Here is a 27,919-nt window from a genome sequence, read left to right on the forward strand (position 1 = left end):
CATCCCGGCCCCTGCTAGGACACCGCCGCAGCTGATGATCACTGTGATTCCTATGTCGCTTCCTTCATGCCGCCAGATGCAGAAAGCCATGGAAGAACCCATGGTGCGCATCGGTGACCAGATCATCCTGGAAGAAGATTACGATGACACCTATGTTCCCAGTGAGCAAGGTAACGGATCCTGCCCTCCCGGGAGCTGGGAGATGGGATTCGTGCGTGCAAGTCACTGCCAGTGTATTAAGAAAATAGGAACTGGGGAGAGCGTGAGGGTAGAATAGATGGGATTTTGTAGAAGACAGGGTGAACAATTAACTTTCTGGTTGTAAAGATAAATGCCATTTTGCAGTCTGCCTCCAGCCTGGCAGGGAACCATGGCACAGTGCGTCCACTGACACATGGGCCACTCTGGCAGCTCTGTTTCCCCTGGGTGCTGTGCTTTAGTTGGGGAAGTTGGCTTTCTTGCTTAGTGCCTGGTGCGGATCACCTCCACTGGTTCCTCTTCTGCTTTCCAGAAGTCCAGGATTATGCCCGGACGATCGGGATTGACCCCAAGAAGGAGCCGGAGCTGCTGTGGTTGGCCAGGGAAGGCATCGTGGCCCTGCTTCCTCCTGGGTGGAAGCCTTGGTGAGAGCTCTGTCAGTGGTGGGGGTCCTGCCCTTCCCTGCTCTGTGCTGCCCACATCAGTGGCAGTCTGATGGGAAGTTGGATGTGGATGTGGATGTGGATGTGAGCAATCTCTAAGAGAGCTCCTTCCTCACACCAATGTGTCTTTGGGCTCTTGGTGATTCAGTAAGGATGTGCTGGAACGTGCAGCTCTATCTGTATGTGCTCTTTCACCTTTTCATGGTGGTTTTGCCATGCAGCCAAGACATCACTGGTGAGATCTATTACTTCAACTTTGCTAATGGCCAATCCATGTGGGACCACCCGTGTGATGATCACTACAGAAAGCTTGTCATTCAGGAGCGAGAGAAGCTGCTGGCGTCTGGCAGCTTGAAAAAGAAAGAGAAGAAGAAGAAAGATAAGAAAGAGAAGAAGAGCAAGAAGGAGAAGCAGTCATTGAAGAAGCTTGCTGTGAGTAGACTCCACTTGCAGTGCTTCTGGGGAGGCTGGGCAGAGAGTTCTCATGATAAATGGATGCTTTTGGGAGAAGCAGAGGTGAGACTGCAGTCGGATTACCTGTTGTTGCTGTCATAGATGCTGTCTAGAAATGTCATTGTCTTCCTCTGGGAATAGCTGGATCATTTTGCTCTGTTCTGCCCAAACCGTTTGTCCATAAGTAATTGCCTCAGTTTAATAAGAAGTCACTGACTCTCGTGTTCTGAAGTAAGAAATGATCTGAAAGGTCAGTGTGTTTAATGTTAATGGATTGCTGTGCTGCTGGGGGTGCCCAGCTGCGGCTCCACCACGTCACAAACTCAGGTTTCCAGTTACCCGCATGTGGTGGTGCTCACTGATAAGAACTATGACTATAAATATCAGGTAAAGTGGAGATTACTCTGCAAGTTTTAATTAGCCCAATGGAAGCGGGTTTATCTTTGCTGAAGGACAGCTAACATCCTCTGCTCTGCATTAACTTGTGGTTAATGGCCATCTGCAGAAAATAATCAGTGTGATTTATTCTGCTACAGTGGAATGTGTGATTTATTCTGTTGCCATTGCTGTGGCAGGGACTTTGTGGAAGAAGGATTGGTGCACATTCATCTCCCTGCTCCTCAGCCTAAGAGTGATTTAGCTCTGCTTTCAGTCTGCAGCCTGGTGCAGACACAGCGCAGAGGAGCTGTGATGTCTGAATGTGCACGTGCTCTGCTGGAGCATGGGCTGGCGTACGTGCTACAGAGAAAACCCTGGCATATGTGTGCTGCGAGCTGAACCTGTGCAGGGTCATGGGGTGGGAACTCCATGGTCATGGTCACGTTTCGGGGGGGGATAACTTGATGTCAAACATGAGCTGCTGAGAGGGGAGGATGTTGGATGGCTCCTTGGGCTCTTGCTGCCTTTTGAAGGGGAGAGATGTATTTAGCAGCTTCTTGTGGATGTGCTGCAGCAGAGTGCTTTGTGCTGTCTGTAACTTTTCCACTGGTGTAAGGTGAGGAAGCAGCCTGGATCTCTGTCTAAAACGAGGTGGTAATTGCAGCTTGGGGAGAGTAGGAGGCTTCTTGCCATCAGAATGGTTTCTCCTGCACTCATTTCGTGCTGTGCAGAGCAGCAGAGCAGAAGGGGAGCTGCCCAGTTTGCCTTGGGTGCATGGCACTGGCTAAGAGCCCTCCCAGAGGGTGCTGTGTGTGGGTACGTGTGAACTGGTGTGGTGGCTGTTGTTCTCGCTTTGGTTTGGAGCGATGGCCATTGATTTTCTGGATTGCCTTGCTGCTGTAAGGTAAATCACTGTATTCAGATGGGCCTTTGGAAGACAAAATGTGTGAGTAAATCAGAGTGTGTATCGTGCTGGGCATTGCTGGGCGTTGGGTCTCACAGGCAGCTCTCAGTGGTGGTGGGTCTCGTTTGGGCTTGGACCTGTCTGTTGTGAGGAGCCATGTCCCGTGCTGTGTCAGTGAGCCCTGTGCACATTCCAGCCCACAGGCATGCTGCTGGCACCCGTGCAGGTGCCCCCGGGGGGCCTGGCCCCGCTGCGTGGGGTCCCAGCACCCCTGCTCCCCAGCCTGCGCCCCAGCCCGCTCCCCCTGCAGCTTGGCAGCCCCGCGCCCGCCGGCCTCGTCACCAGAGCAGGGACACAGGTAAGGTCCTGGCTCTGGGAATGCGCTGCAGAGCATCTCGGGATGGGGACACTGAGAAGCATTTGTGATGTCTGTTAAACCCCACTTCCCTGCTGTCCCTCACCAGTGGTAACTGTTCTCTTGCTGTTTCTAGGGAGCCCAGTACTAAATCTGTGCTGAGCTTGCTTCTGCTGTGATTGGCAGATTTAAAGAAAGAACTGTTTCAGTTACTGTTGGCGGGAGAAGTCTGTTAAGTTCATCTGAGTAGAACACTGATTTGTGTGATATGCATTACGGATAACGTAATGTGGTAAATCATATTGTCCCTCAACTATTCGCTAAGAATAAAAAGTGAAAAGCAGAGTTTTCTGGAGGAATGCAAGGTTTCCAAGCGGGTCAGTCTTTTGAAAGGAAACAAAACCAGTGTAGTGCCAAACATACAGATCAGCACCTTCACTGAAGGTTTTAGTCTGGCTAAGCCTTATCACTGGTGATTTCAAGGATTTTGCTTTTATTATGGGCTGAGCAGGACTGAACCAGTGTTTTGAGGCACAGGCAGGTTTTGCAGCTGTCATCCTAGAGGACAGGACCCTCTGATCTAAGGGACAGCATGGCCTCATAAGGAATATATGCTCTCCCAACTGGCCATGGCTCTAGCAGAACAAGGGTAGCAGCACAATCTTGAGCACCTTCTTGGAATTCAGCAGCTCCCCTGCTGCTGGCCAGTGTCTCAGTGGGTTTGTGTCCGCCCTTTCCCTTGGCTGTCCTCTCACCTCCCTTCTCTTTGGCCCCACAGCCTGCAGAGACCTGTAAGGCTGCCAACCAGATGAAGAAGTTGCTGGACTTGGTCTGCGAAGAGGAGAGTTCCTTCAACCCAGGGGCTGTAGATAAAAGGAGAAGTGAAGAGGAAGGAAGTGAAAATGAGGTGGGTTGTGCCTTGGTTCTTAATGTGAGTCAGTAACTGTAGTGCAGGAGACCTCAGAGAATGAAAAACTGATGCTCTGGTGGTTGACCGTAGCTGTTCCATTTGACTCAGGGCCTTAGTTTGTGCTGTGCTTCCTCTGCGTTGTTGGGTCACCAAAAAGCATCTAATCCTTTTCTGTCATGGTACTCCCTGTAAGTCACCGTCTGCCATGAGGTAATTCCAAAAGGAAGGGGCTGTAGGTGTGTTGCCTGGGAGCAGTGCTATAGCTTTACTGTCTTATTTTGAGGCTTAGGAACCCGCAGTGCCTCCTGTGTGCTGGTGGGGTTGCAGGGGTCAGAACTCAGTTTTGACCATCCCTCTTTTGCTTTTCCATACTTTAGAGCTCCTATGAGACACGAGGACTGTTCAAAAACCTGCATGTGGATGTCAGTGCCCTGGGAGGCAGCTTTGACTCTGAGGTAAGCCATTTGTGAGCAGGACCAACCCGGAGCAGGCTGATGGAGGCACAGCAGCAGGGTTGGGGAGTGTATGAGAAACCAGATGTGGTCTGCAGGGGACAGGGGGTTGTGTGTTGGGTGCAAATTTGTGCTTGAAGGAGAATGCTTGTGGTTGGTGGGTGGGATTTGAGGAGATGGCATCTTTGCCCATGTTGGAGCTTCGTTTAGTTCTAAAGCAGAGAAATCTGAAGTGATGTAGGTGTGACAAGCAAGCTGGAGAAGGGCTCTTCAGCAGCAGAAAAGTGAGAGCCTCGGAGCAGAGGTGCCACTGTGCTTGCTGTAGGAGGAAGGCTTGTTGAGGAAGGTTTGCTTCTGCGCTGCTTGTTTCAGTGAGTGTAGAAAGAAGTCTTGTTCTCCGCTGAAGTGGCAGTGGTGGCACTGGGGAGAGCAGAGGGGAATGTGCTCTGGAAATGCCTTTCTCACACTTAGTTCCACAGGAATCTTAAACCTTCCATGTGGACTGCGTGTGGTCACCCGAAAGCTGTTTTCTTCCTTCTTGCACTGCTGACATTCTGTGGCTGGGGCAGTGTCAGCAGCGACTTGAGGACACTTGTGGGCTCGTGCAGACATTGCCTTTCCATGCCTCTCAGCAGTGATGAGGCTTAAGGTGACAAGGGCACAATGGGAAGTGCGTGGCAAGCAGCTCCGGTGATGCAGCCTGACGGTGCTGACATTAATCCTGTCTCACTGCTTTGAAATCTCTTCCACTGTCTGAAAGGCAAATTAATTTCTCTTAAGGTGTTTTACAGCATTTGGCTTATCCTGTTCACTGCACACAGGAACTAAGCTGTCAGGGGCTTTGGTAGTGAGTCCATTCACAGTGCTGGGTGGAACTGCAATGGCTTACGCTAAAGTAGGGAGAAAGAAAGGGCTGACTCCCTGGTCTCCAAACAAGCAGCAGCCTTTTAGGGTCCAGTTCATCACTGGAATGTTAACGTGTCCAGAACAGAGCTGTCGGCATTTCAGTGCGGAGCTTCAGGAATCTATTGTGAAATGGCAGCTGCTGCCCAACAGCCAGGCTCGGTTAACCCAGACGGGGGTATCTTAGTCCTGATATTAGAATTGCCCTGGAAAAGGTAATTCTGGTGTGCTTCCATGAGATGGCAGTAGAAAAGCATTCCTATGAGTGAGCCTAAGCCTGGTTCTCCAGCTCCTTTGCAAAACGGGAGGAAAGGATTTGTAGTACGAACCTTAAGGGGGGAAATCTAAGGTGTAATGGGGTGAAGAGAGAAAAGCCTCGTGGCTTCGTGTAGCCTGTGCATCAAGGTCGAATACCTGTATCCAGAGAAAAGCAGCATGAGGGTTTAGTGACTTGCTGAAACACAAGGATGCTGAGGGAGAGAGGAGGCTGCATTGAAGGTGGAATGAGCGTCTGGAGAGAGGGAAGAGAGGTGGAAAGGAATGCTGCCTCCCTCTGTGGGCTTTTCTGGAGCAAGGAGGGAGTTAGCTGGGAAAGAGGCAGTGAAAATGAAATCCAAGTCAGGTGCTGGGGACCTCGAGGTGTGAGGTTTATGTGTCCTTAGAATGTACTCTTGGTGAGAGGGCCTCATGTAGGAAGCTTGGTTGGCTTGGCTTAGCTCTTGCCCAAACCCAGCTTCTTGTCTCCTGAATTCCTGAGCTGGAATAGTCACTGCAGACACATGAGACTCTGAGCCCTAACATACAGAAGGGCTTTGGGATACTGCTGGATGGGGCAAGAGGAGGGGAAGGTCTGGAAGCATCTCTGGTGCCTGGGGACGTGGTCGCGCAGCAGCAGAAGTGATCCCCTGCTGGCACGCTTGCAGCCTGGGAGGTTTAGTGCTCTGCCTCCTGTCCAGGTCAGTCTCTGGGTAAACGCTGGGGGTCAGGGGTCCTTTGTGTGGTGGGGAGTTGCCACACGAGGCTGCTCTGTCAGATGGAGATGTGTGAACAGGAGCTGTCTGTAAATGAACACCGTGCAATAGAGCTTGTGTGGTACTGCCGGGACGCAGGGAGCAGAGCTGCTGCTTCCTGGGAAACAAAGACATCCATGAAACACCAGTGCAGGGATGGCAGTGGAAGGGGAGGATGGCTCCTGTGTCCACACCACAGCCTTGCTCTCCCTGTGCTGGGGGAGCGTGCCTGAGAGCTGCTGTAGTGAGCCACAGCAAAGCACACAGACAGAAAGGGTTTTGTTGGGGAATGTGGGCCTGGGAGCTGCTGAGCTCCTGTGAACTCCTTTCCCAAGCTGGAAAGCTGTTGAGCTGGAGGGCAGATGCAGTGTGACACCCAGGGCTGTGACCTGGCACATCTGGATGACCGGAGCAGCTTGGAAAGGAGCTGTGAAGACTTTTGCTAGTGGATGCGTTACCTCACCCACTAGGAGAAGAGCAAAGCAGAGGAGGAATACTGTGGCAGCTGGGTAGCTGATGCTGCTGATGCTGCTGATGCTGACCTCCAGCACCGAAGGAGCCCTGCAGAAGAATCTGGCAGCCTGAGGGAGGTGATGAGTGGCTCTGATATCATGGCTCTGTTCTCATGATGTCACTGAAGCTGTGCATGCAGTAGGCAGCTTTGAGTGTTGTGGTGTGTGCCTGATAGCTGCTTGCCTTGTTTCTTTTGCTGGGTATTGCATTACATGCATGAAGAGAGGTGTAAACTTAAAACCGCAGGGCAAATGCTACCCAGATGAGGTCTGTCGAACCTAACCCCCTGTGGACTTCATCTCTTTGAGATGAGCAGGGCTCAGTTTTGGGGGCCGCTGTTCATCCTGATGATTCATTTCTGGATCAGATGCCTTTCCCAAAGCTGGTCCCGCTGGTATTGATGTGCTTTTCTCCAGGCTTGTGCTGATCACTGGAAGTCTGGACATAAGGATTTGACGGGCAGAAATTTCACATCAGTTAGCGTCACTCAGCTGCGGGGAAAATGTGTTACAGCTTGTGAAAAGATCAGCGAAAGCCAATTATATCCTGACTGACTTGTCCCAGCTCTGAAATCCATGGAAAATCCATAGCCTGTTTGTGCGCAGGGAAAACCTCCCTCCTCCTCCACCTGCGTGTCGGATTGGCAGAGCTCTTCCAGAGAGTTGCATTTGTGATCATTGAGGTGTAATGCTGACAAAAGCTTTGTCTGTATCTGTGCTTAAAGCAGGATTCTGCCAGCTAAAGAGATTATGCTGGGATGTTTTAGTAACTGAGGTAAACTTGCCTGGAGAGAAGCCTTTGTGTGCACGGTGTTACTGGAGTCATTGGTGTATTCTGTTGTGGCGTTGTGCTCCTCAAAGGGAAGTGTCTCTGTACTGTTTTACATGTACATCTGTGTACATAAACCTCGCTGCTCTCATCGGGCGTACCTTTCCTTGGGTGCTGTCAGATGTCCTGGAGACAGGGCTCAAGGAGAACTCTAAAGCAAGCCTGTCCCAAAGGGAGCACGACTTTCCAGGTGCCCTCCACCCCAGCTAAAAGTGAGGACTGCTTCAGTGTTACTGCCGTGGGGCAGTGCCTTTTGCACAAGCCTGTCTGGGTTCAGGACTTCAGGTGCTATGAAGCCTTTGTGGCTGGCTGGCGGTTCAGTGGTGCGTGTTCAAACCTCTGCTGAGCAGGCACCACACTGGAAAGGGGCCATAGACTTTGGTTTGAATCACAGGTGGGGCTCTGGGCTGCACCTCTTTGGGTAGCTGGTGATGAGGTTTCTCTGTTGTCCTGATGGATGCTGATGGATGCTGCTCTCAGCCCTGGGAAGGTCCCACAGACCAGCACTGGGCTGGGAGAGGCGCTGTCAGTGCGCTGCAGCGCCGGCTTTCAAGCTGACAGCATTCCAGTTGCACTCTGATAAAAATACATCGTTAAAATATGCGGTCTGTGTGTGGTACATGCTGTACACAGGATGCAGCTAATGTTTGACAAGACACCACAGCATTAATAAAACAGTGAGAAAGTGGGACGTGCTAGCAGTTTTGTTCGCATGCTGATGAGGGAACCTTTTCCTGCTTCCTCCTGGCTGTCGTGCTTGTTCTCGTGAGCTGTGTGGCCTCCCCACTGCTGGAGAGGCACCTGGAGCTCAGGGTGACTAAGCTTTAGTGCGGGATTGTGTTCTCCTTGAGTGTGCTGTGTCAGTCACAGCCCTCTTCTGAGCTCAGAGCGTGAACTGGTGCCTGCCCTCCGGTTTGTCCCACTGGGAGGTGGGATGCTTCCAGCTTGTCTGCTCCTCTCTGCTTGATTTCAGGCAGAAGTTACGTGTCCAGTACCAGCCTCTTGTAAATTTCCATCTCTCACGGAACAGATGAAAGGTGGAAGCAGAAATGGGTCTCCTGCAGAGCATGCAGGGTGCTCCCAGGGGCTGACGGGCCTAGGGCAACCACAGCTACCTTTTATGCCCTGAGCCCCTGTGGATAGATATCCGCGACAGATTAACAAACCAGAACCAAAACCCAAACAGCTCTGAGCCCAGCAAATGAGTGTGTTTATCCCAATGGAGTTCCTTGTCTTTGAAAGGGACTTTGTAAAAAGAAATCAAACTGGTCTGGAAGTCACCCAAAGCTCTGTGACTTTGCTGTAGCAGAACCCATGCTCTTTCTGACTGCTGCATCCTCCCAGAGAGCGGGTAAAGGATGTTGTAGCTGTAATTGTGTTTGACTTGCTGCCTAGAAGGAGTCTGTAAAATCCAGACATGCTGAAGAAGGGCAAGAGTTTTCCTTGGATTCCGATGCTGCGTGCCCTCCGACTCCCATTGAAGTCGTTCTTGGCGATGCTGACAGCAGCCTGTCTGACCACGACAAGGACGAGTCTGGTGGGAAACACACTGGGAATGACCTACTGGGCAAGCCTGATCCTGAGGTGGAATGTGACATCTCTGCTGCTGCTGAGCTGCTGCAGTCCCTGCAGAAAAGGAGAGCAGCAGGGGTAGATACTCCCAGTGGTCCTGGGCCACCTCGAGCTGCATGTCCAGCTGCTGAACCTGCTGAGGAAGATCAGGTAAACCTGGCTTCTCCCATTGGTCCCCTGTCTGTTGGTGAAGAGATGGTGAATGAAATGAGGGAAGAAGCAGCAACTGATCTGGAAACAGATGGCAAGCTGGATCCTGGCGAAGTAAGAGACCTCCCTGCGTGGTTGGGTTTGGTGTGGAAGCTGCCGTGCCTGTTCCTGTTGCCTTGTAAGGCCCTGCTTCAGCGAAGCTCTTGGAGCACTTAGGTGTCTTCTGTGAAGGCAGCGTAAGCGCTTTGCTAGTCAGCAGGGTGTTCCTGGGGGGGGCACAAGTGCTCTGAATTCCCAGATCAGCATCTTTAGCACTGAGCTGGGAAATGGTTCTGTTCTGCGTGCACAAAGTGCTGTCCAAAGCAACCGACAGGCAGAAACCCTGGACTGAGACACAGGTTTCGAGTCTTGGAGGAGAAATAAGTCTCAGCTTTCAGTGCTGCCATCTGTACTAAGCAAGCAGGTTTATAATGAAGTTCACACCAAGCCCAGCTGTCCGTGCTGCTTTGTTTCTCTCCTTCTGTTGTTTCTCTCAGCTTATGCAGAGATGGGACAAAAGTGTAAAGTGAGCTGCCAGCCGTGATACTCGCAGCTTCGGAGGGATGCGATGGGAGGTGTGGGTCAGAGTGGGAAGGACGGTACCTGGGGGCTGGCTTGGAGCTGCAGCTCTCCTCTGTGAGCACGGTGCCTCCCTGCCTGCAGCTCTCCTAGGAGGAGGAGAAGCAGCTAGAACCGGGGTAGCTGATTGTGCCATCTCTGGCACCATCGAGCGTCACAAGGTGCAGATGGGTTCCTGGCCTGGCCCCTGCAACTGGGGTGCCAGACACACACATGCTCTGGTTCAGTGTCTTCCAGAAATGCTAGAATATGAGAGCTGATAAACTCCTTCCTTCCAGTCTAGCTTTGTTCCTGCTGATTTTGAGGATTTTTCTAGTTCCATTGCTGTGTAGCATCCTTAAGAGATGCTAAGGGGTAAAACAGCCTGGAAAACACGTTCTGTCCCAAAGAGCTGGAATTTGAAAGCTTTGCTTTTACACTCACCTGCCCACTTGCTTTACACATCTGGGTAGATCTGCTGAAGTCAGCAGGGTTCTGCGTGTGTTCACGCTGAACAGAGGAGCCCTTGCTGCAGTTAGGCATGCCAAGGTGTACCTTTAAAGACCTTTTAAGACCATGGTACTGTTCTGTGTGGCTTTACCCGTTTATGTGGTGGGCTGGGGAGCTCTCGGAGCTAGAGAGATCTGTGCAGAAGGAGCAAAGCACAGGAAGCAAGTGCCTTTTGTCAGGGGTATTTGAGGAGCACTTCTTTGCCCTCCCCAGTCCCCTCTCCTGCCCCTGTCTCCCTGTGATGCTTTGTGTTTGTCTCGTGGGTCACTGTGCTATGGAGGGGCCAGATTTGTCTTCCCACATCGGTTGTCACCTTGTTGGGAATGCCGGCGTGAGGCTGCAGGGGTAGGATGTGCACAGGCTCTAACACAGGTTTCCTCTTGGCTTTCAAAGGCATCAGAGGCCAGCAACTGTGTGGAGGACTTGCAAGTCTCTAACTGCTTGGACCGTGAGGTGATTTGGCCTGTGGTGAGTCACTAAAAGCTCCTTGTCCCTGGGGTGGGACACAGTGCCACGGGTGCCTGCAGGACTGGGGTGGCCATCTCCTGTGTCCTGTAACCTGTGCTATTGGTTTCAATAGCTGTGTTTCAAGCTGTGTGAGGATTTGGGTCCAGTCTCGGGGTCTCTGGCCAAACCTGTGTGTGCTCATCGGCCACTGACCCTTTCCTCCTTTCTGCTTTAGGGCATCAAGAACTGGCTTTCTGAGCAGGTAGCAGATGTGGAGGATCTGTCTGCTGCTGTGGACAACCCCATGTGCAAGGTCAGTTCTCTATGTGTGATCAGGGACCAGTCTGGATCAAACACTGTATTGTGGTGCAGCAGTAACAGGATGATGCTGTTGGTATAGGGGCTTCGCAGAGGCGAACACAAGTGATGTGCTTTAGCGTCAGGGGTTACAGCAGCACTACCTGAGCATTGGTTTGTCTGCAGAGATGAGATGTAGGTATCTACACAAGGAACAAACTTTGAGTGCAGGTGGCTTGTGAGGGCTGCAGCATGTAATCTCAAACGTGAGCTTCCCTGCCCCAGGAGGTCAATGGCTTTCCAAGGGAATGGTGGGAAGCTGAGTCTCTTTCCTTTTGTGGGTATATTTGTCCCTTTCTTTCCCTTAAGCAGATGGGAAGGATTTGTGTACCAGAACACGAGTGCGAAGATGGGAGGAAAAGGAGGCTGGCTCCCTCTGACAGATTTTGGTCCAGGGAAGCTTATTTTTAAGCATTTGGTTGTCTTGCCTGCTTTCATGTAAGGGGAGAAAGAGGCTCCTTTCAGTGAGTCTGTGGCACAGGAAGGAGTGTACATGTGCTTGCACATCTGTGTTTCCTATACTGTGTTAGCCCAGGCTGCAGCTCGGACCAGGCAGCTCTGCCTGAACAAGTGCTGTGCATCTGGAGGTTTTCTCCTTGTCTTCTCAGCACGCGATGGAGCTGATTGCTCAGCCCCACGCTGCAGCTACCCTGTCCTGCACCACCTCGGTGGGCACATCCGTGTGTGCTGGCTCCAGCTGCGGCTCCTCAGCCTTGCTCTGACTGTGAGCTGATGGGCTACGCTGGAGGAGCCCTGTGTGGCAACCTCTCACCTGCCCGGCAGAGAGGAGCAGTGCGGGTTGTGAGGATGTCTGGAGATCACACCTGTCCTCTTGTGCCTAATAATGAGCATAATCAGATGTGAAGGGAAAACAAACCATGCGCCTGCTGTGTTCCCCCTTCCCTCCTGCTGCAGCACGGGCACAGTGCATACAAATGTCAGGTTGGAGCAGCCACGTCTGGAGCTCATTACAGCCCTGTCTGGAGCAGAGAGGTGGGCTTAAAACACCGCTGCACAGCAGCTGCGCAAGCAGTGTTGGAGGGTTTTGGTTGGGCTCCTTTGGCAGGAGCTGTGGTAGCTTGCAGGGCCTGTGTGCTGCTTCCTGCTAGACCTGGCCCTGCTGCTGGCAGTGGGGAATCTGCTCCTTTCACCCCCCACTTAACAGGCATTTAAAGTGCTGGCATCCTGTTTGCTGGCCCTGCTGCTGCACAGGGGGTGATGGTGGTGAGGAGATGGAGGCAGGCATGCAATGTAAACTGGTGTGTACTGGAGACAGTGAGATCCTCTTGCTGAGGTCCTGTGGGATCTGTGCTGTGTGGAGGGAGGAGACAGGGAGGTGGGATGACAGATAACAGACTGTGTCCAGGAGACTGGCTTTGTGTCAGGAGTGTGGGACAGGGCAGAAAACAGAGCTGCGTCCAGCGCTGGGACTGCTGGGGTCCTGAGGGTTAAAATCAGCCCTTGTTCCCTGCAGGCAGGCGTTGTTCTCACCTTCTCCACGTGTCCATAGATTCCTGCAGCCCGTGATTTCCATGGCAGGACTGCCCTCCTTGGCAAGGCCGGTGGGGCAGGGGTGCAGCTGTGGCTGCGGGCGTGGGCTCAGCAGCGTTACCCTGGTTATCCCTGTTCCCAGTGAGGTCTCATTCCCCATCCATCTCTCCTTTCCCCTCCGCAGGCAGCGGTGACAGAGCCCATTTTGAGGCAGGAAACATTTGCTGAGCCGCTCGGTTCGCGGGAATTGCAGTCATTACTTACAGCGGGGCAGGAGGGAGGCGGGGGGGCTGCCTCGGGAGCGGCGGCCGGGCTGATGGGATGGAAGGTGACAGCACTCGCAGGGAATCCTTCTGCTGTTTGCTCTGCCGAGCACGTGCATAGGTTACCGCCGCTTTGATTCCGTGTTGGGTTAGCCCTGCCCCGCAGCACGCTCCCTCCTGTGCCTCCGCTCCCCAGGAGCTTGGCGATGGGACCAGGAACCTCAGCAGAGGATGGGGCCTCGCTGCTTCCTCTTGTGGGGCTGACAGCTTCAAGAGGGGAGCTCTTCCCTCCCCAGGTAGACAGCGCGGTGCCCTCTGTGTGTGCCTGCTGTGGGGACAGGCAGGTGGGAGAGGGAGCAGCTGACTACTCCATATTCAAATATTTGCTGTTCGTGTGTCAGGTATTTACTGTGTCATAAATCAGCCGCTTCAGCACCAAAACCACTCTGCTCTGGAGCAAGGAGTCTGGAATCCCTGGGTAGGTGAGACCCTGGGGATACTGCCCATCCCCATCTGCCCGAGAGCTGGGTTGTGAGGCAGGGCTGAGTGCTGGTGTGGTTTTGGGCACAGCCCATACATCAGTTTGCTTTATGGCCACAGCACGTTATTTTACTTCTCTGTGTGTGACATTCCTCATTTAGGAGATTTTTGTCCAACACTTTCTGGGGAGTTAGTTTTTGGTGAGAGGACCTTCAGGAAAACCAAACCTGCATCCAAACTGCTTGGTGCTGGCAGGGAGTTCATCTTCTGTGCTGGAAAAACAGCCCCCAGACCCTAACTTGAGACACCCTGGGGAGCTGAGCTCCCAGGCCTGTTGGTTGTGCTGCTGGAAGCATTCCTGCAAGGCATTCCTGTGATGCTTTGAGACCCTTGGTTACCTACAGGAGAGGAGGCTGGCATGTTCAGCTGGGATTCTGGATGCTCTTTGGTCCCCGGGCTCACTGCTGATGCACCAGACCAGAGGGTGCTGCCCTTCAGCAGGACCACTGTGAGGTCCTGCGAGGCTTGGATGGGGAAGGAGCCAGCAAACTCCACACTTTGCTTTTACCTGCAGGCCCAGGAGCTGGGAGAAGAGGAAAAAGACCAAAGCAAAGCAAGTATAGAGGAAGAGCAAAGCAAAAGAACAAAAGCTGCCGAGAGGTATGGTACAAACAGAGCCACAAAGGAGGTGTGGACAGCCCCGGCTCTGGATGACTTTCCTGTCATGTCCCCCCTGCTCTGCTCTGGTCACAGACGTCCCCTGTAGAACACCCCGAGACGCTGCTTTCTCACTAAGCCTCTCTCTTCTCCTTCCACCTTCTTAGTACTGTCTCAGCAGACTTCAGCTTTGTTTCAGCTTCCTGGTAGCTTCTGGCTCTCATTTCCTTGTGGCTGCCCCAGATGCGGAGGTGCCCTCTGCTTCCCTCAGAGCTCTGACTTCTCTCTAAGGCTGTGAACATCACGCTTGTGCCAGGATGGTCTGAACCTGGGCTCTCTCGAGCCCTCTCCCTCCCTCTGAGAGCTGCAGCCTGTGGCATTTATAGATGAATCGTGTCAAACCTCTTAGCCTCTGCACAGTTACGTGTACTCTGGGGCACTGGGAACAAGAAGCTGTTGCTGTGCCAGGAGCACTTGTGAACAGAAGAAGCTGCAGTCCATCTTAATGACTGCCTGCGTGCAGTTGGGATTTGCAGCCTTGTTCTTAGAGGAGCTGTTCATGTGAAGGTCCCCCAGAATGTGCCTGCAGGAATTGCCTCCTTATCGCTTGGTACCTGCTTCCCAGCTGTGCATCCTCTCCTCCTCTCTGCCTGTAAAGCTGGCTCCTGCTTGCTTTGTCTCTCTTCTCTGTACCTCCAAGGTGAAGTAGGGTTGTAGATGTAAACGTGCCTGCCAGTATTCCCATCTGTAATTTGGACAACAGTGTGAGCGTTGCTAATAGGGCTGACTTAGCCTGGGGAGATTCTGTGAGGACCTGGAAAGAGAGGGGGGTAATCCAGGGATTAATTCCGCATTTTGAGCCTGGCACCCATGCAATCCTCAGCTGCCTGTTAGCCTGAATGGCTGGGAGCTTTGCTGTGCCTCTGGCCGACCCGTGTTGCAGCAATGGGTCCCGCTGGCAGGCACTGCTACCTGCAGCAGCCCCAGACTGATCTGTGCTAACCCAGTCTTGTGTTCCCTCTTTTGTGCTGCAAAGCGAGAGGGATCAGAGTCCTTGTGAGGCACCGCAGGAGAAGAGGTTTGCTTTAGAGACCCCTGATGTGGAGGAGGCCGTGGCAGCGGAGTCAGAGGAGGGCTCGCTGGATATCCCAGGCAGTCTGGAGGAGCTTGCTGCCCCACAAGAAGCGTAAGGGCTTTGTTTAAGTCCCTGGTGTTGTAAACACAACAGCGTTTGTCTCTTTGTTCCCCTTTGTGGTGGTAGAAGCTGGGGTGTGCAGTCGCTGCGCCAGGAGATGCAGTTTGGTGCGCACAGCAGTGCTCCAGCATCTCCATATGCAAATCCAAGCAGCTGTTTCACCGAGTGCCAAGTGAACAGCCTGTCCTGGGGAGGGGAGGGCAGCAGCTCGGCCCTTGGGCTCTGTGGCACAGGAGCCGTGGGCTGGAGGGAAGTTGCTTTGTGCTTGGAGGAGCCTCCTCCTCTTTGCCAGCATCGCTAATGAAGCTGGGAGCGTTCACCCTGCTTTGGGAGACGCTTTCACACAGACGGGGGGAACAACAGAACCCAATCACCCCAGTTTTCCAGTCGCTGGAGCACTGGTTGCTTTGGGATATAATAAGCTCAGAGCACAGGATGCAGAGCTCAGGTTCCTTGCTAAAGCCAGTGCTCTGTTGCTGCACTAAATAGCTGCTCTTTGCAGATCTGTCCCCCCGGTTCCTCTGCCATAGCAGAGCTCGGTAGAAGTGGTGGTGCTGACTTTGCTTTCTGTGCCAAGTGACAGACCAGCAGGTGCAATGGGGGAAAGCAGGCAGTGCCTCCCAGGGCTGAGTGCTGGAGAAGGGATCTGTGCTGTGGGCACCAGCACAGGATCTCCCTTTCCCCCCGGGAATCGTGTTGAGCTGTGTAAATGTGTGCGTTGGACGGATCTCCCTTTAAGCGAGAACTGGGGCAGAAGGAAGAACGTGCTAAAAGGTGGAAGTGGCAGCACAGGAGATGAACACCACCTCCTGCAGGCTCCTCTGCAGCAGGCCCAGAGCAGGCAGCATTCCATGGAAGCAATAATGAAGTGGGTTTTTTCCAGAACACAACTGCTCCTTCCTGTCCTGTTCTTTTTGCTAATGGCTGCATAAGTGACCTTTTCTCTTCTGACTCAAGCCTGTATTGCTGGGGCTGCTATTTCCTTGATTGCTGGCAAAACAGAAGTCCCTCTGCCTTATGCTAGGACAGAGCACGATGAGACCTTTCTGCTCCAGCTTTCACTAGCAAAGAATGAGTTTTTTCTTAGCTCAACCTTCATTTGCCCCTCTTTCCCCTTCAGCCTCTCTCAGACCTTATGATTTTACTGCTCTCTGTCTGAAAAAAGCTTAATTAGAAGCAGATTGGGTTTGAATTTGTTGAGTGCTTCGGGCTTTCTGTTGCCTGGAGCTGCCAGGCTCCCAGCACACTTCAGACTGCGATGGCAGGGAAGTATGTGGTCCAGCAGCACCACGCTGCTAGTCCCTGGGCTGCACACAGGTACTGCCTGCATCTGCTGTAGTGCCTGGCTTTCAGGGCTACTAGAGCCTTCCTGTTCCCCTTGCAAGGTAATCTCTAGTGGGACAAAACAGGAGTTATCAGGACCTGAGTGCTGCTGAGGTTGTCAGTCAGAGTTCCTCTGGGAGTCAGCCCATGGGGGCATCCCCACACTGGTACTGGAGGTAATGCACTGCTCAGCCTGGAGCATGTGCTCCAGGAGGAGAGCTTGTGTGTACCCACCTTGTGTCCTGCCTCTCTGCCTGCCTGTGCTGCTGGTCCTCAGCTCCCGTGAGCTAACCAGCAAGGGATGTGGTCCATTGGGATTCTCTCCTCCTTTCCCTTGGACAGTGATGTTTCTAGAGGAGGTGGCTCTGGGATTCTTGGTTTGGGGGAATGTTGCTGTTCCGTGATGTGACTCAGTTTTCCATCACACTTTTGCCAAAGGAACCTTCTCTTTTTGGTAGGCAACCTGAGGAGCAACCTGAACACGAGCAGTCCTTGAACCAGCCTAGTGAAGAGTCCCTGGAGGGAGCAGCCGATGAGCTGGAGCACAGGCAAGAGATAACACACTTATTGCAAGCACAAGAGGAGAAAAGTCAGCAGTTCCAGGAGGAGATGAGGCAGCCGGAGGAGGAGGAGGAAGCTGAGAAGCTTCGTCAGCAAAAAGAAAAATCCCTCAGGTACTTCCTTCTGTTACTCCATCTCCCTCCTGTTCCTGCTCTGAGCTGTGATTTCATTGCTGAGGGCCACAGGCTTGGGCTGCTATAGGCCATCACCTTGGAGGTGGTGCTGTTTTGCAGAGCTATTGACAAAGGAGGCAAGAAAAAGGCTTTTGGGGAAGAGGAGTACAGGGCTTTTCCTGGCAGAGGCAGTGCTGTGTGTGAGGATCTGCATATCTCAATGGGCAGTGGTCTGCTGGCAGTGCTGTGTGTGGAGAGCACGGCCTGCCTCAGGAAGAGGGGGGAGCATTCCCACATCTCCTGCGGGATGAGCTCTGGTTCCATACACATGCAGCTTGCAGAGCTCGGAACCTGTCTCTTATGGTTAACCTGGGAGAAGTTTCTAGCTCGGTGCTTGGAGCTTTACCACCTGGCCAGCGTTCAAACCCTGCCTGGATGGTAGTAACAGGACTGCAAATTGGAGCATTAGAGGAGATGAGGTTACCCCAGAGGACCCATCTGAACCTCTGGTACCGTATGTTCTACAGAGGGACTTCCAAACAAGGCTTTAAGGAATAGGGCATCCAGGTTCCTTGGCTGGGAGCCTGCTTTCATTTAATAGGAGTTGATTGAATTTACCAGGAAAACACCCAGCCCCAAGTGCCATCCATGAGGATGCAGCACGCTGTAACAGAGGTTCGATGCTCCTGTGCCAACAGCCAGATTCTGATGCGTGGAGGGGAATTGTTGGTCTGGAGCCCTGAGAATGCCTCACTTGGGCAGGCAGAGCTGGTGGGAGCAGCAGCTGATCCCCTGGGGGGGTGGTTTGAAGATATTAAAGCCTCCTGAACCTTGTTTCTGTTTTTGGCTGCTCACCTCTCAGGGCTCTACGGGAAGATTTGGCAAAGGTCTCTGAGGAGGAAGAGCTGCGTATTAGAAAGGAAGAAACTGAGAGACTCTCAAAGCTGCGAGCTGAAATTGCCTCCGAGACCAAAGCAGAGGAGGAGAAGATAAGGTGGGAAGTTTTCCTGCCATCCCTGGGGATGTAAACTGCTGCTCTGGGAGGGAAGCGTCTCACACGTCACCAGCAACGGCTCCAAGCGGAGGTGTTAGCCCTCCCGAGCCTCCTGTGGCTGGTACCCTGCTGAGGTAGCAAGTACAAGGCCCGAAACGTGATGCTGTGTTGCTGTGATGTTGGGCCACAGCTCTGGGCCACGTAAGTGAAAGAAATGGCACCTGTAAGGAGAGGAGCAGTTTGCAGCGTGGCTTGGTTTGGGCGGATGTCTCTGTTTAACAGCTCTTAAGGCCTGTGGAATCAATTGGAGGAGGCAGACACTGGAAAACCTACAATTGGTTATTTCCTATTTCACTGGCTGCTTTGCTGTTTCTTTCCAAAGCCTTAATTGGTATACTTGTGAATGGTGTGCTGTGATTCTCAGTTTGTTCTGCCTTGCATGTGCTGTCGTCTCTTGGCTCTGGTTCCTAAATGGAGTCCAGTGGTAAAGTACCAACTTCTATCTGTACTCTTGTTGCAAACCTACCAGGGCAGAGCAAGAGGCCACACTGCAGAAACTAAGAGAAGAGTGGGAATTCCAGCAGGTGATGGAGAAGGAGAGCCTGGAGAGGAAGCAGCAGCTTGTTTTGCAGCAAGTGAAGCTGGAAATGGAGGAAGTTCAGCAGAAAGAGATGACCAAGCTGGAGCATGAGAAGGACCAATCCCTGAGAGAGCTCAGGTTGAGATTAGATGGGGAAAAGAAGAAGGTGAGATCTTTATGCCCAGCTAGGGCTTGTGTTGCAAAGCTAAAGCATTGAGATGAAATAACACCAGTATGTGTTTTAACAATGGCTCACTTAAACCAGAGGAAAGATGCTAAGGTATGATGTTAGAGGCTGATTGAGGTGGGGAGGAGTACTCCCCCAGGTTTTATTGCAGGGGTGATTAAATAACAATTACTTACATGGCCGTGTTGCATGTGAAGAAGAGAGAAAGATCACCGTGTCTCTGCCGAGCTAAACCAAGCCACTTTATCTGATCACCTCTTTGGCTGCTGCTTTAGTCCTCCTGAGAGCCTGGGCAGTTCAGAGTCCTTCCAGCACAGCATGATTGAGATCCACTGAGATCTCCTTGCGTGTGCTCTGGTTTGGAAGGGGTTTACCATTGTGCTTTTGGTGCTTGTGGAGAGATGATAATGGCAAATTCATCTTGTGTGGTGTGTCCCCACACATGGAGGTTTTCCAGCAGCCTGTCTTGCTCCTGTGCCTGCAGGCAATGGAAGAGCTGGAGGAGGAGTTTGCAAGTGAACTTCGGCAGCTGAAATCGGCAGCAGAAGAGAAGCACCGTAAGGTAAGAGCTGGTGTCCTTACAGTGTAAATAGTTTTCTCCCACACTGCCACCAAAGGTGCCCAAGGAGGGTGGTGTTAATGTTTTCCACTTGCTAAATGTGGTTCCGGTCTGGCTCAGCATTTGGACAAGCTCCAAGCAGGGGGAGGTGAGACTGCACACACTGGTCTTTGCCATGCTGCTTGCTCTCCGTAGGAGGACGCTGAATGGATCTTGTCAGAAGGGTGACAAATCTCTGGGGGTGGCTTTCATGGCAGGTCATTTCCAGCCTGCAGACCCAGATAGCAGAGGCACAGAGGAGAGAGGAGGCTCAGCTGCGGGAAGACTTGCAGAGAGCAGAGCAGAAAGTGCAGCTGAAAGCCTATCGACTGACAGAATACGAGCACGAGGCAAGTATTCACCTTGGCTTGCTGATGGTCCCTCAGCATCTCTCACTGGATGTGTCCTGGGGTCTGAGAAGCCACATCCCCTGCCCGAGGGTGACGGTGGTGCGAGGGGGAAGAGCACCCCTGCAGCATCTTAACCTCACCAGGGTGCTTTGTGCTACCCGGGCCACAGCCTGATCCCACTTGCAAAGTACTCTTGAGCTTCAGTCCCTCTGCTCATGTGTGAGTTGTTCCCTGGGGGGGCTGCTCGGGTCTGATGCTGTAGTTCAGAGAAACATCTTCTTGTGTCACCCCTGCAGCTCAGCGAGCTGATGAGAGAGAAACGCCAGGAAGTGGAGAAGGACCATGAGAGGAGAATGGAGAGGATGAAACGGGAGCATCAGGAGGCTCTGGCACGGGTTCAGGATCAGTATGAGGAGGAGGTACTGCTGGGTGAGAGCAGTGGGGTTGGGAGGTGACTGGTGGCTTGCTCAGTTGGGCTCACACAGCTACTTGCCAGTCCTGTCTATCTCAGCCACTCCTAGAACTGGAAACTCTCTTTCTGGCCGTTGTTGCCGTGACGTAAAGTGAATTTAGGCTGGGGTTATAAGGATAAGCTGTCAAAATGTTCTCTGTGAGGGCAGCTTCCACGTGCTTTTGTGGATTTCTGCATGATATTTGTGGGTACCCATTTTGGAAAGCCGCCTGCCTCCCATTTTTGACTGTTTAGTCAGCAGTACATAACACAACCTCAGTTTCATGGGCTGTTTCTTCTTTCTTGAGCCATTTCCTTAACAGTGTTGTCCCTGTAAGCAAAAGGTTCTAACCTGCTGTAGCTGGTGTTAGCTCCGGCCTGGCTGTCTGTGCTGTCGCGATGCTTTGCTGGAGAACCCTGGGCTTCACTCAGCGCTGTTCCTGGTTGTGTTTGGCACCAAACAGGAGAGGAAGCAAAGAGCAGAGCTGCAGGAGGGCCTGCAGGGCGAGCTGGGGCGCCTGCGGCAGCGGCATGAGCTGGAGGTGAAGGCGCTGCAGGCAGAGCTGGGCGAGCGGCTCGCGGCGCTGCAGCACAAGCACCGGGAGAAGGTGAGCGTGTGCTGCGCTGCTTGGCATGGCCTGGGAGCCCTGGCACCTCGTGTGCCTCCCGCCCTCTGCACCACAACGGGCAGGATGTGCTTTCCCAGGTCCCGGTGTGGTGGCAGAGCTGTGCCTGGTGCGGGAGGAACTCGCGCTGCTCTTTAACTTAGCGTCTCTGTGCAGGAGAGGGAAGTGCAGGAGTTGGAAAGCGAGCTGGAGATGCGCATGAGGAACGCGCAGACCAGGTCAGCACAGCTCCTGAGCCAGGTGAGTCCCCACGGCTCTCCCAGCCTCTCCTGGGAGGCTTTGCAGAAGTGCTCAGCCAGGGGTTTTCCTGCCATGAAGGTTACAGGTAAAACCTCCATCTCCAGGCAGAGCAGGGCTAAGTGCTCCTGGCAGTACAGCCTCGTGGCTGGTCTTTGCAGTGAAAGACAGTAAGTGGCTGTAAAAGTGACAGGGGGATCATTAAAGCCTTTCAAGGTGGCATGTTCTGCTCGGCATCGTGTCAGATTTCAGTCAGCCCCTTCCTGATTTACCTCCTCTTCTCCCTGCTGCTGTGAAAAGAGTGAGGGTTTCTGGATCTTGGGTAGCAGTGGGAGAGGGAAGCACTCCAAATGCTCCAGTGGAGCTGGCAGAAATCCCTGGCTGATGCTCTCGCCTGCCAGATCTCTTAAGTCCTGGCCCGTGCCAAGGGCTGTAGATAACATTGCTTCTGTCAGCCCTTCCTTTCCCAGCAGCACTGGGCGAGGAAGTGAAAAGGTAAAGAAATGGTGGAGGTGAGCAGAGGCTTCACAGAAGCAGGATCCTGTGGAAATGACCATGAGCCCCGAACACTGCAGGGCAACGCAGATATGCCTAACTTCTCCCTTGAAGGCAAATAGAGGAAGGGGATCTTGAACGTGTGGGGGGAATAAAGCAAAACTGACAACAATCCTCAGGTTTTGAGATGGTCTTGGGACTTAGGCCTGGCCTGCTGCAAGTGCTGCTGGGCATTAGCATCTCCTCCCTCTGACACTCACCTGCTGTCTTACCTGTGTATAGGAGGAGTCTCTGAGGAAGAAGAGGCAGCAGCTGCTGGAGGAAGACAGGCAGGCGAAGCTGGAGCGAGACGTACGTATGCCTTGGCTCTGGAGAGGTGCTGTGCTGCTCTTCCTTTGGGGATGAGGGCAGCACACTACAACTGTGGCTTTGAAGAAGCAAACTGCTTCCCCTAAGTTGTGAGCGTGAAGGTCTGGAGTGCCATCCTGCTGGCAGTTTGATCAGCTCCAAGCTGTTTCCTAAGAGAAGGAGCCAGTTCTGTGCCTGCAGGGTTGGCGCATGGTGTGTGCCTGGGTAGCTCTGGGACCTCCTGTGCGCTGTGCAGGTAGCCAGCTCCTGCACGTTGTGTGCCTTTTGCTTTGGTGCTGGGGAGATAACTGTGAGGGATTCTTTGGCTTTCTTCTAGGAAGCTGCTTTAGCCTCTCAGCTCCGGCTAGAGGAGAGCAGGAAGGAGCATTCCAGCCTCCTGGAGTCTATCCGGCAGCTGCAGAAGTCTGTGGAAGAGCTCCAGGACAAGAAGGCTGAGCTGGAGGCTCAGGTGGATTTGCTGCAGACCCGAAAGCAGAGGCTGCAGAAGCACAAGAGGTGAGAGCATGAGGGATTTCCTCTGGTACAAGCACATCTACCCTCTGCCCTGACAGAAACCTCGCCCGGGCCTCTCCCTTACCTCTGAGCTGCTCCTGTGCTGGACCATATTCCTTCAGAATCCTAATGTCTTACTGTGTGCTGAGGGCACGGGGGTCCTGGGCTCCGTTTCCCGATCTATTTTTCACTTGCTGTGTAATTTTGCCCCTTCACCTCTGCTCGTCACATTCATTTGGCTTCTCTCCACCTGTCTGATGAGGTTAATAAGATGCTTTGAGACACGGGTTCCTGGGCTAGATGGACCTGCGGTGTAATCAAGTGTTGTCTTTTGTGTGGCAGTGAGCTGGACGCAGCCATCAGAAGCAAACAGGACACTTTGAAACAACTGGAGGCAGAAGAAAGTGTGGAATCTCCAAAGGAGGAAGCTGAGCTCCGTGCTGAAGACCTGAGGGAAGCTAGTCAAGCTGTGAGTAAAGCAGACTGTAAAGGTGCTTGCAGTGTGAGATCTGAGGCTGTAACTCCCTTGAAAATCCCAGCTTTTGTTCCTTCTGGTTGGAGTCGGTTGAGATGCAGTGATGCGTTTTTCTTTGCCAGGGGACATCAATATGTTTAGGGCTGATTTCTGTCTCTTATTACTGGGAGGAAAGGAGTGTGGGATACTTGAGTGCCCTTGGAGTCAAAACAGGGATGGAAATGTCTTTGTTACTTTTGAAAAGTCCCATGAAGAACATCCCTGGCACTGATTTTGAATCTGGGCCCTACCCTGATGATGGCATTGTGAATGTTGGCTCCTAATTGGATTCTCATGGGGTTCTAGGGTTCTGTTTCCCGTACAAATGTCAGTTGTTTCCGTGTTTCAACTCCTCAGCACTCATCTGGAGAGCCTGTTTCCCCGCCTGCCCAAAGCCATGAGGACAGTGACCTGCAGGTTGATCAGTGAGTATCTTACACCAGCTGCTTCTGGAGAAGGGTCTGCTTTGGCTTTACGAGCAGGAGGGTGCAGCACAGGAAGGCAGGAGCATGTGTCTCTCTCATGTAGTGTCAGGAGCTACATCTCTGCGGAAGGGATCTCCATCAGGAATGCCAAGGAGTTCCTGGTGACCCAGACCCGCTCCATGAAGAAGAGGCACATGGCACTGAAAGCTGCAAAGCAGCAGTGGCACCAGGACATGCAGAAGGCCCAGGAGGTGGTGCAGGATCCCAAGAGCTCCCAGCACCTGGAGGGCATGCGCAAGAACCTGGAAGAGGTGAGCAGTGCAGCCCAGTCGCTTGCTGCAGTGCAGCAGCTTGGCTTTAGTTGAAGCTCTTGGGACCTTCAAGTGGAGGAAGTGTCACCTCCTTTTCCCTGGGGTGAACTGGCTTTGAGGCTTATGCTCTGCCCTCTGTACATTCCGTTTCCCATGCTCTCCAAGACTTGGGAGCAACTTTACTCCAGCAGCATCATTTCCAGTGCTGAGTAGAAGTGAGATAATGAAAGTCACCCCAACCACTAATGCAGTTCTTTCCTGTCGTTCTGGTTCACGTCTCCTCCTTGGCTTGGCTGTTGACCCCCTGCAGGAAGCCAAGCAGTTGGACAAGATGAAGTCTGCTATGCGGAAAGGACAGGTACTGCTCAAGAAGAAAGAAGAGAAGCTGAGCCAGCTGGAGTCCTCGCTGCTGGAGGAGGTAACCACCAGCATCACTGCTGCTCGGGTCTGCCTGGCTGCGCTCCAACCTGCCCAGAGCCCCCTTCCCTGTGCTGAAGTCTCTGCAGGGCTGTTGGTCCCTGTTGGTGAGGCTGTTTATGGTGGCCAGAAAGTGGTGCTTGCCAGTAGAGCTGGGTTTCTGAAACACATTCTCTGAGAGCAGAATAGGGACCCAAATAAGACGTGCCTTAAACCACAGCAGCCATACAGCATGTCTTATTTGGGTCATTTTCCTTCTTTTGCCCAGCTTTCAGATGAAGACACTCTGAAGAGTGCTGCATGCAAGAAGATGGTGACTTTTGATCTCAGCGACTCTGAGGATACAAACAGCCCATCCAGTGTAAATGTAAATCAGCCTGAATGTAAGTGCCTGACTGTCATGTGCAAGGGAATTGCTGTTATGTTTATGGCTGTGTGAAGGGGTACAGTAGAACTGGGAGGGATGGGGCAGGGAGACCAGCTGCGCACACTCGTGCATATCCAGACTTGTGTGGCAGGCCCTGTCCTTGCAACATGGGAGGGTCATGTCCTTGCTATCATGGTTCTGCTCCACTCTGTGCCAAAGCAGCCTCCAAGGCACAAATCCTGGCTGCAAAGCCTCTGTATCCCACTTAGCACAGATTGATTGGCGTCAGCTTGGACAGGGAAGGTCTCCTGTCTCCCTTGCCTTCCCAGTGACCCCTCTTTTCCCCTCTTTTCCCCCAGTTGATTTGAGAGCTGACTTGCAGGCTGTCCCCGAGCCAGACAAGGTCAGGTTCCTGACAGAGTCTGTGACGCGTATCTCTAGTGAACTCAACAGGGTCCTTGGTGTCTTGGGCTCTCTGAGCAGCCAGCAGTCTCCACTCTTCACCTCGACGCCTTGTGACAGCACCCCTGTTTCCACATGTACCTCCTTGCCAGGACTTCATGCGGGAGGCTCCCGGCTGCCCCCGCCAAGGACGTCTTTGGCTGACCAGTTGTCCTGGAGCTCTGGGCTGAGCTCTAGTGACTCTTTGGCAGCTGGACGCTCAGTGGACAGCATCCTGGCAGACAAATGGCACAGGTACTTCCCAGGTAAGTCAGTCCCTGTCTTTACTCCATCTGCTTGCTTGCTTTTGGTTTCACAGCCCTACAAGTTCTCACCGTGTTCTCTCCAGCGCTGGTAAGGCCAGATCCTCTGGTGCTGCTGATAGGAAGGGTGCTAATGAGATAAGGAATAAGAGCTTCATTCCAGGAAGTGCAGCATATGGCTGATCTGGTTTCTGGAGCAGTTCAGCCTTTAATATACACCCAAGAAAGCAGTTCTTGCTCAAGAAGGGGCTCTGCTTCACTGGAAGCCTCCTGTGACCTACAGATAGATTCACCATCTCTGTTTCCTTAACACCACTCTGTCCTTGGCAGGTGGCTCAGCTTGTGGGGACGATGTGTCCATAGTACAGGAAAGCAAATGCACCCAGATATGAATGCCGTTGATTCTGGGGGGGCTGTATTTAATCTCTGTTTTCCAGGTGGGTTCCCATCGCACTCTGGAAGTTCCAGGCTTCTGGACAACAAGCTGGGATATGTACCTGCAGAGTAAGGGTCTTGTTCCTTGTTCTTGTTTCATTGTGGTGCTTTCCTTTCTGTGGAATGATTTATAGGTCACACCATATACCATGTAGATAAAATCATAAGGTACGTGTTAAGTAGACAAGTTAGATGTCATCAGTTACTCATTGCCACATGCTCAGTTTTGGGTCAGCGTGGGTGTGGGATCATTTCTGCCTAGACGCCGTTTTTCCCACTTGCACCGTCTCTTTCTGTCCCCTGTACAACAGGGAGCAAATCCGGCTGTTGCAGCGCTCCCAGTTCCAGAGCTGTGAGTCAGACAGGACAAGTATTGAAGGAATGATTGGGATGAACAAGAAATGGCTGAAAGACTTCACGAGGGAATCAAAACTGTATCCTTTGCCTGGGTCCCTAATTGCACTCCAGCTTCCTGCAGCAGGTCCGAGCACACAGCAGGAGGTGCGCGAATCAGGAGCTGTAAAGCACTGAAAGCATCAGGGGCTTTGCTGCGGGCATTCCCTGCTGAGCAGCCTGCAGTGAGGGACAGTGTCTTGAGGCCGGGGTGCCTGGAGACGCGTGGCCCTGGCAGGGGGGCGGTGGGGCAGGGTGGGCTGGGCTCCCTGTCTGAGCTCCCCCTTGCTCCAGCTCAGTTTTAGGGCACGTTGTAGCATGTGGTTGGGCCAAATGGGTGAGAGCTCCCTGTTCTGTCAGTGGGGATGGTTCCAGGCTCCTGTTGTATCTGCCTTACGCCGGAGCTCTCGGTATTTCCTCGGCAGCGTGACCGGCATTAGCAGCAAATCCCTCGGGCTGTCCTGCGCACGGTGCTCCTTGAATTCCCTAATCCCCCTTTAATTCCATTTGACTTGGGTGCAGCAGGCTAAATGCAGCACATGTGTGCAAGCCTGGCTCCTGCCCCTCCGTACCTATCCTGTCTGCTGGCTCTGCTCGTGCCTGCTAATGCCTCACCTAAGCCAGGCTTTTCCTTCACCCAGCTGCCAGGCCTCCCTTCTCAGGGGCACAGAACCCCCCTGCCAGCAGCTCCAGCGTACTTCAGCTAAGACTGGATGAAAACAGGCAAATCAAACTCTACCATTACTAAAGGGTGGGCCTTGGCTCTGCAGGGATGGTGGCGGGGGCCACACATTGGTTCCTGTGATCCCCAACCATCTCTGCTGCACCTCTGTGCTGTGCCCTTGAAATAAAGTCTTTTTCCAAGAGAGCGGAGGAAGGAGGAAGTGAACTTCCCAGGTGGATTCTTCTAATCCTGTAATGTGTCCAAATATGCTTTATAGACTGTTTAATCCAGTGCTGAAACACCAGGGCTTCGATAAATCAACACTTCTCTCATTAGTATTCCAGCGACCGTGAGCCATGGCTGTGAATCACAGAGGACTTGGAACTGGTCAAGGGGGGGGATGTGAATCCAGCTGAGGCTCTGCTAGAGGAAACGTGTCAGGAAAGGAGTCCACCCTGAGGCCCAGCAGATGCTTAATAGCAGGTGGGCCAAGTCATCTGCCTCTGGCACGTGTGTGAGCAGGCAGTGCGAACGATGACGTGGCTCTGGAGCCCAGGGACAGCATTGGAATGGCAGATTCTGGCTCTCAGGACATGCTCCTGTCTTTTGGAGTGGAAGCAATAGGAACTAAGCTGGGAATGGCTTTTCATGGCTCCCTGCTTCCTCTTTGTGCCACGCCAGCCAGAGCTGTGCTGCAGGAGCTCTTCTGTGTTAGGGATGTGCAGCATGGAGCAGGGATGGTGAGAGATGATGGGGAGGTACCTACCCAGCCTAGCGTGGATGAGACAAATCCCTGCCTGCATCCTTCTGTGCCCTGAGAGGGACCTGAGCTCAGCTGCCAGGCAGTGGCTGCAGGGGTGCTCCTGTGGGAGGCAGGGAGCTGGGAGGGGGCAGATGGTGCTGCTGTAACGGGAGGCAGGAGCCAGGCTCTGCTGGTGCAGAGCAGGAGTGTGCTCTGTGCTTGTCTTTGTCACTATTTCCTCCAAGCTGACGTTAAATATTTTAGGCTTTAAGGAGCTGCTGCACCACTTTGCCATTTTGCCTGGTGAAGGAGGCTGCGTTTCAGGGAATCCCATCTGTGAGGAATCATCTTCAAAGGCACTCTCCTTGGATGCTGAGGCTGCCGCTCTGCACCCGTCAGTGCTGGTTGTGCTCCTCGTGATGTGCAGCAGAGTAAGGCAGAGCCCGCCCTGCTTTGCTTCCCCGTGCCCTGGCACGGGGGATCGTTTACATGCAAAGAGAAATCT

General features: G+C 53.0%; 1 protein-coding gene across 1 annotated transcript; it reads left to right on the top strand.

Moving 5' to 3' along the window:
- The first annotated feature begins 36 nt into the window (after window positions 1-36).
- Window positions 37-27,015, top strand: CEP164 (centrosomal protein 164). Its single transcript, XM_057431993.1, has 31 exons — window positions 37-170; window positions 512-623; window positions 863-1,073; window positions 2,573-2,734; window positions 3,510-3,638; window positions 4,019-4,096; window positions 6,477-6,596; window positions 8,743-9,183; window positions 10,570-10,644; window positions 10,859-10,936; window positions 13,789-13,874; window positions 14,908-15,057; window positions 16,848-17,063; window positions 17,926-18,057; window positions 18,587-18,803; window positions 19,309-19,386; window positions 19,641-19,772; window positions 20,069-20,191; window positions 20,688-20,831; window positions 21,006-21,089; window positions 21,864-21,932; window positions 22,267-22,445; window positions 22,785-22,911; window positions 23,314-23,381; window positions 23,485-23,692; window positions 24,003-24,110; window positions 24,378-24,492; window positions 24,836-25,183; window positions 25,618-25,684; window positions 25,927-26,049; window positions 26,657-27,015. The coding sequence occupies exons 1-31, from the start codon at window positions 53-55 to the stop codon at window positions 26,754-26,756; spliced, it is 4,398 nt and encodes a 1,465-aa protein (XP_057287976.1). The 5' UTR covers window positions 37-52; the 3' UTR covers window positions 26,757-27,015.
- Window positions 27,016-27,919: the final 904 nt, after the last annotated feature.

This window comes from Pezoporus wallicus, unplaced genomic scaffold, assembly GCF_028554395.1.
Source record: "Pezoporus wallicus isolate ANWC-B61680 ecotype Strahan unplaced genomic scaffold, APGP_CSIRO_Pwel_v1 scaffold_8769, whole genome shotgun sequence".
NCBI lineage: Eukaryota > Metazoa > Chordata > Aves > Psittaciformes > Psittacidae > Pezoporus > Pezoporus wallicus.

Excerpts from the sequence above, each read along its gene's own strand:
- CEP164 (XM_057431993.1), top strand. The coding sequence starts at position 53 with ATGTCGCTTCCTTCATGCCGCCAGATGCAGAAAGCCATGGAAGAACCC. Across the intron at positions 1,074-2,572 it reads AGTCATTGAAGAAGCTTGCT|CCCACAGGCATGCTGCTGGC; the intron begins GTGAGTAGACTC and ends TGCACATTCCAG. Across the intron at positions 6,597-8,742 it reads AATCTGGCAGCCTGAGGGAG|AAGGAGTCTGTAAAATCCAG; the intron begins GTGATGAGTGGC and ends CTTGCTGCCTAG.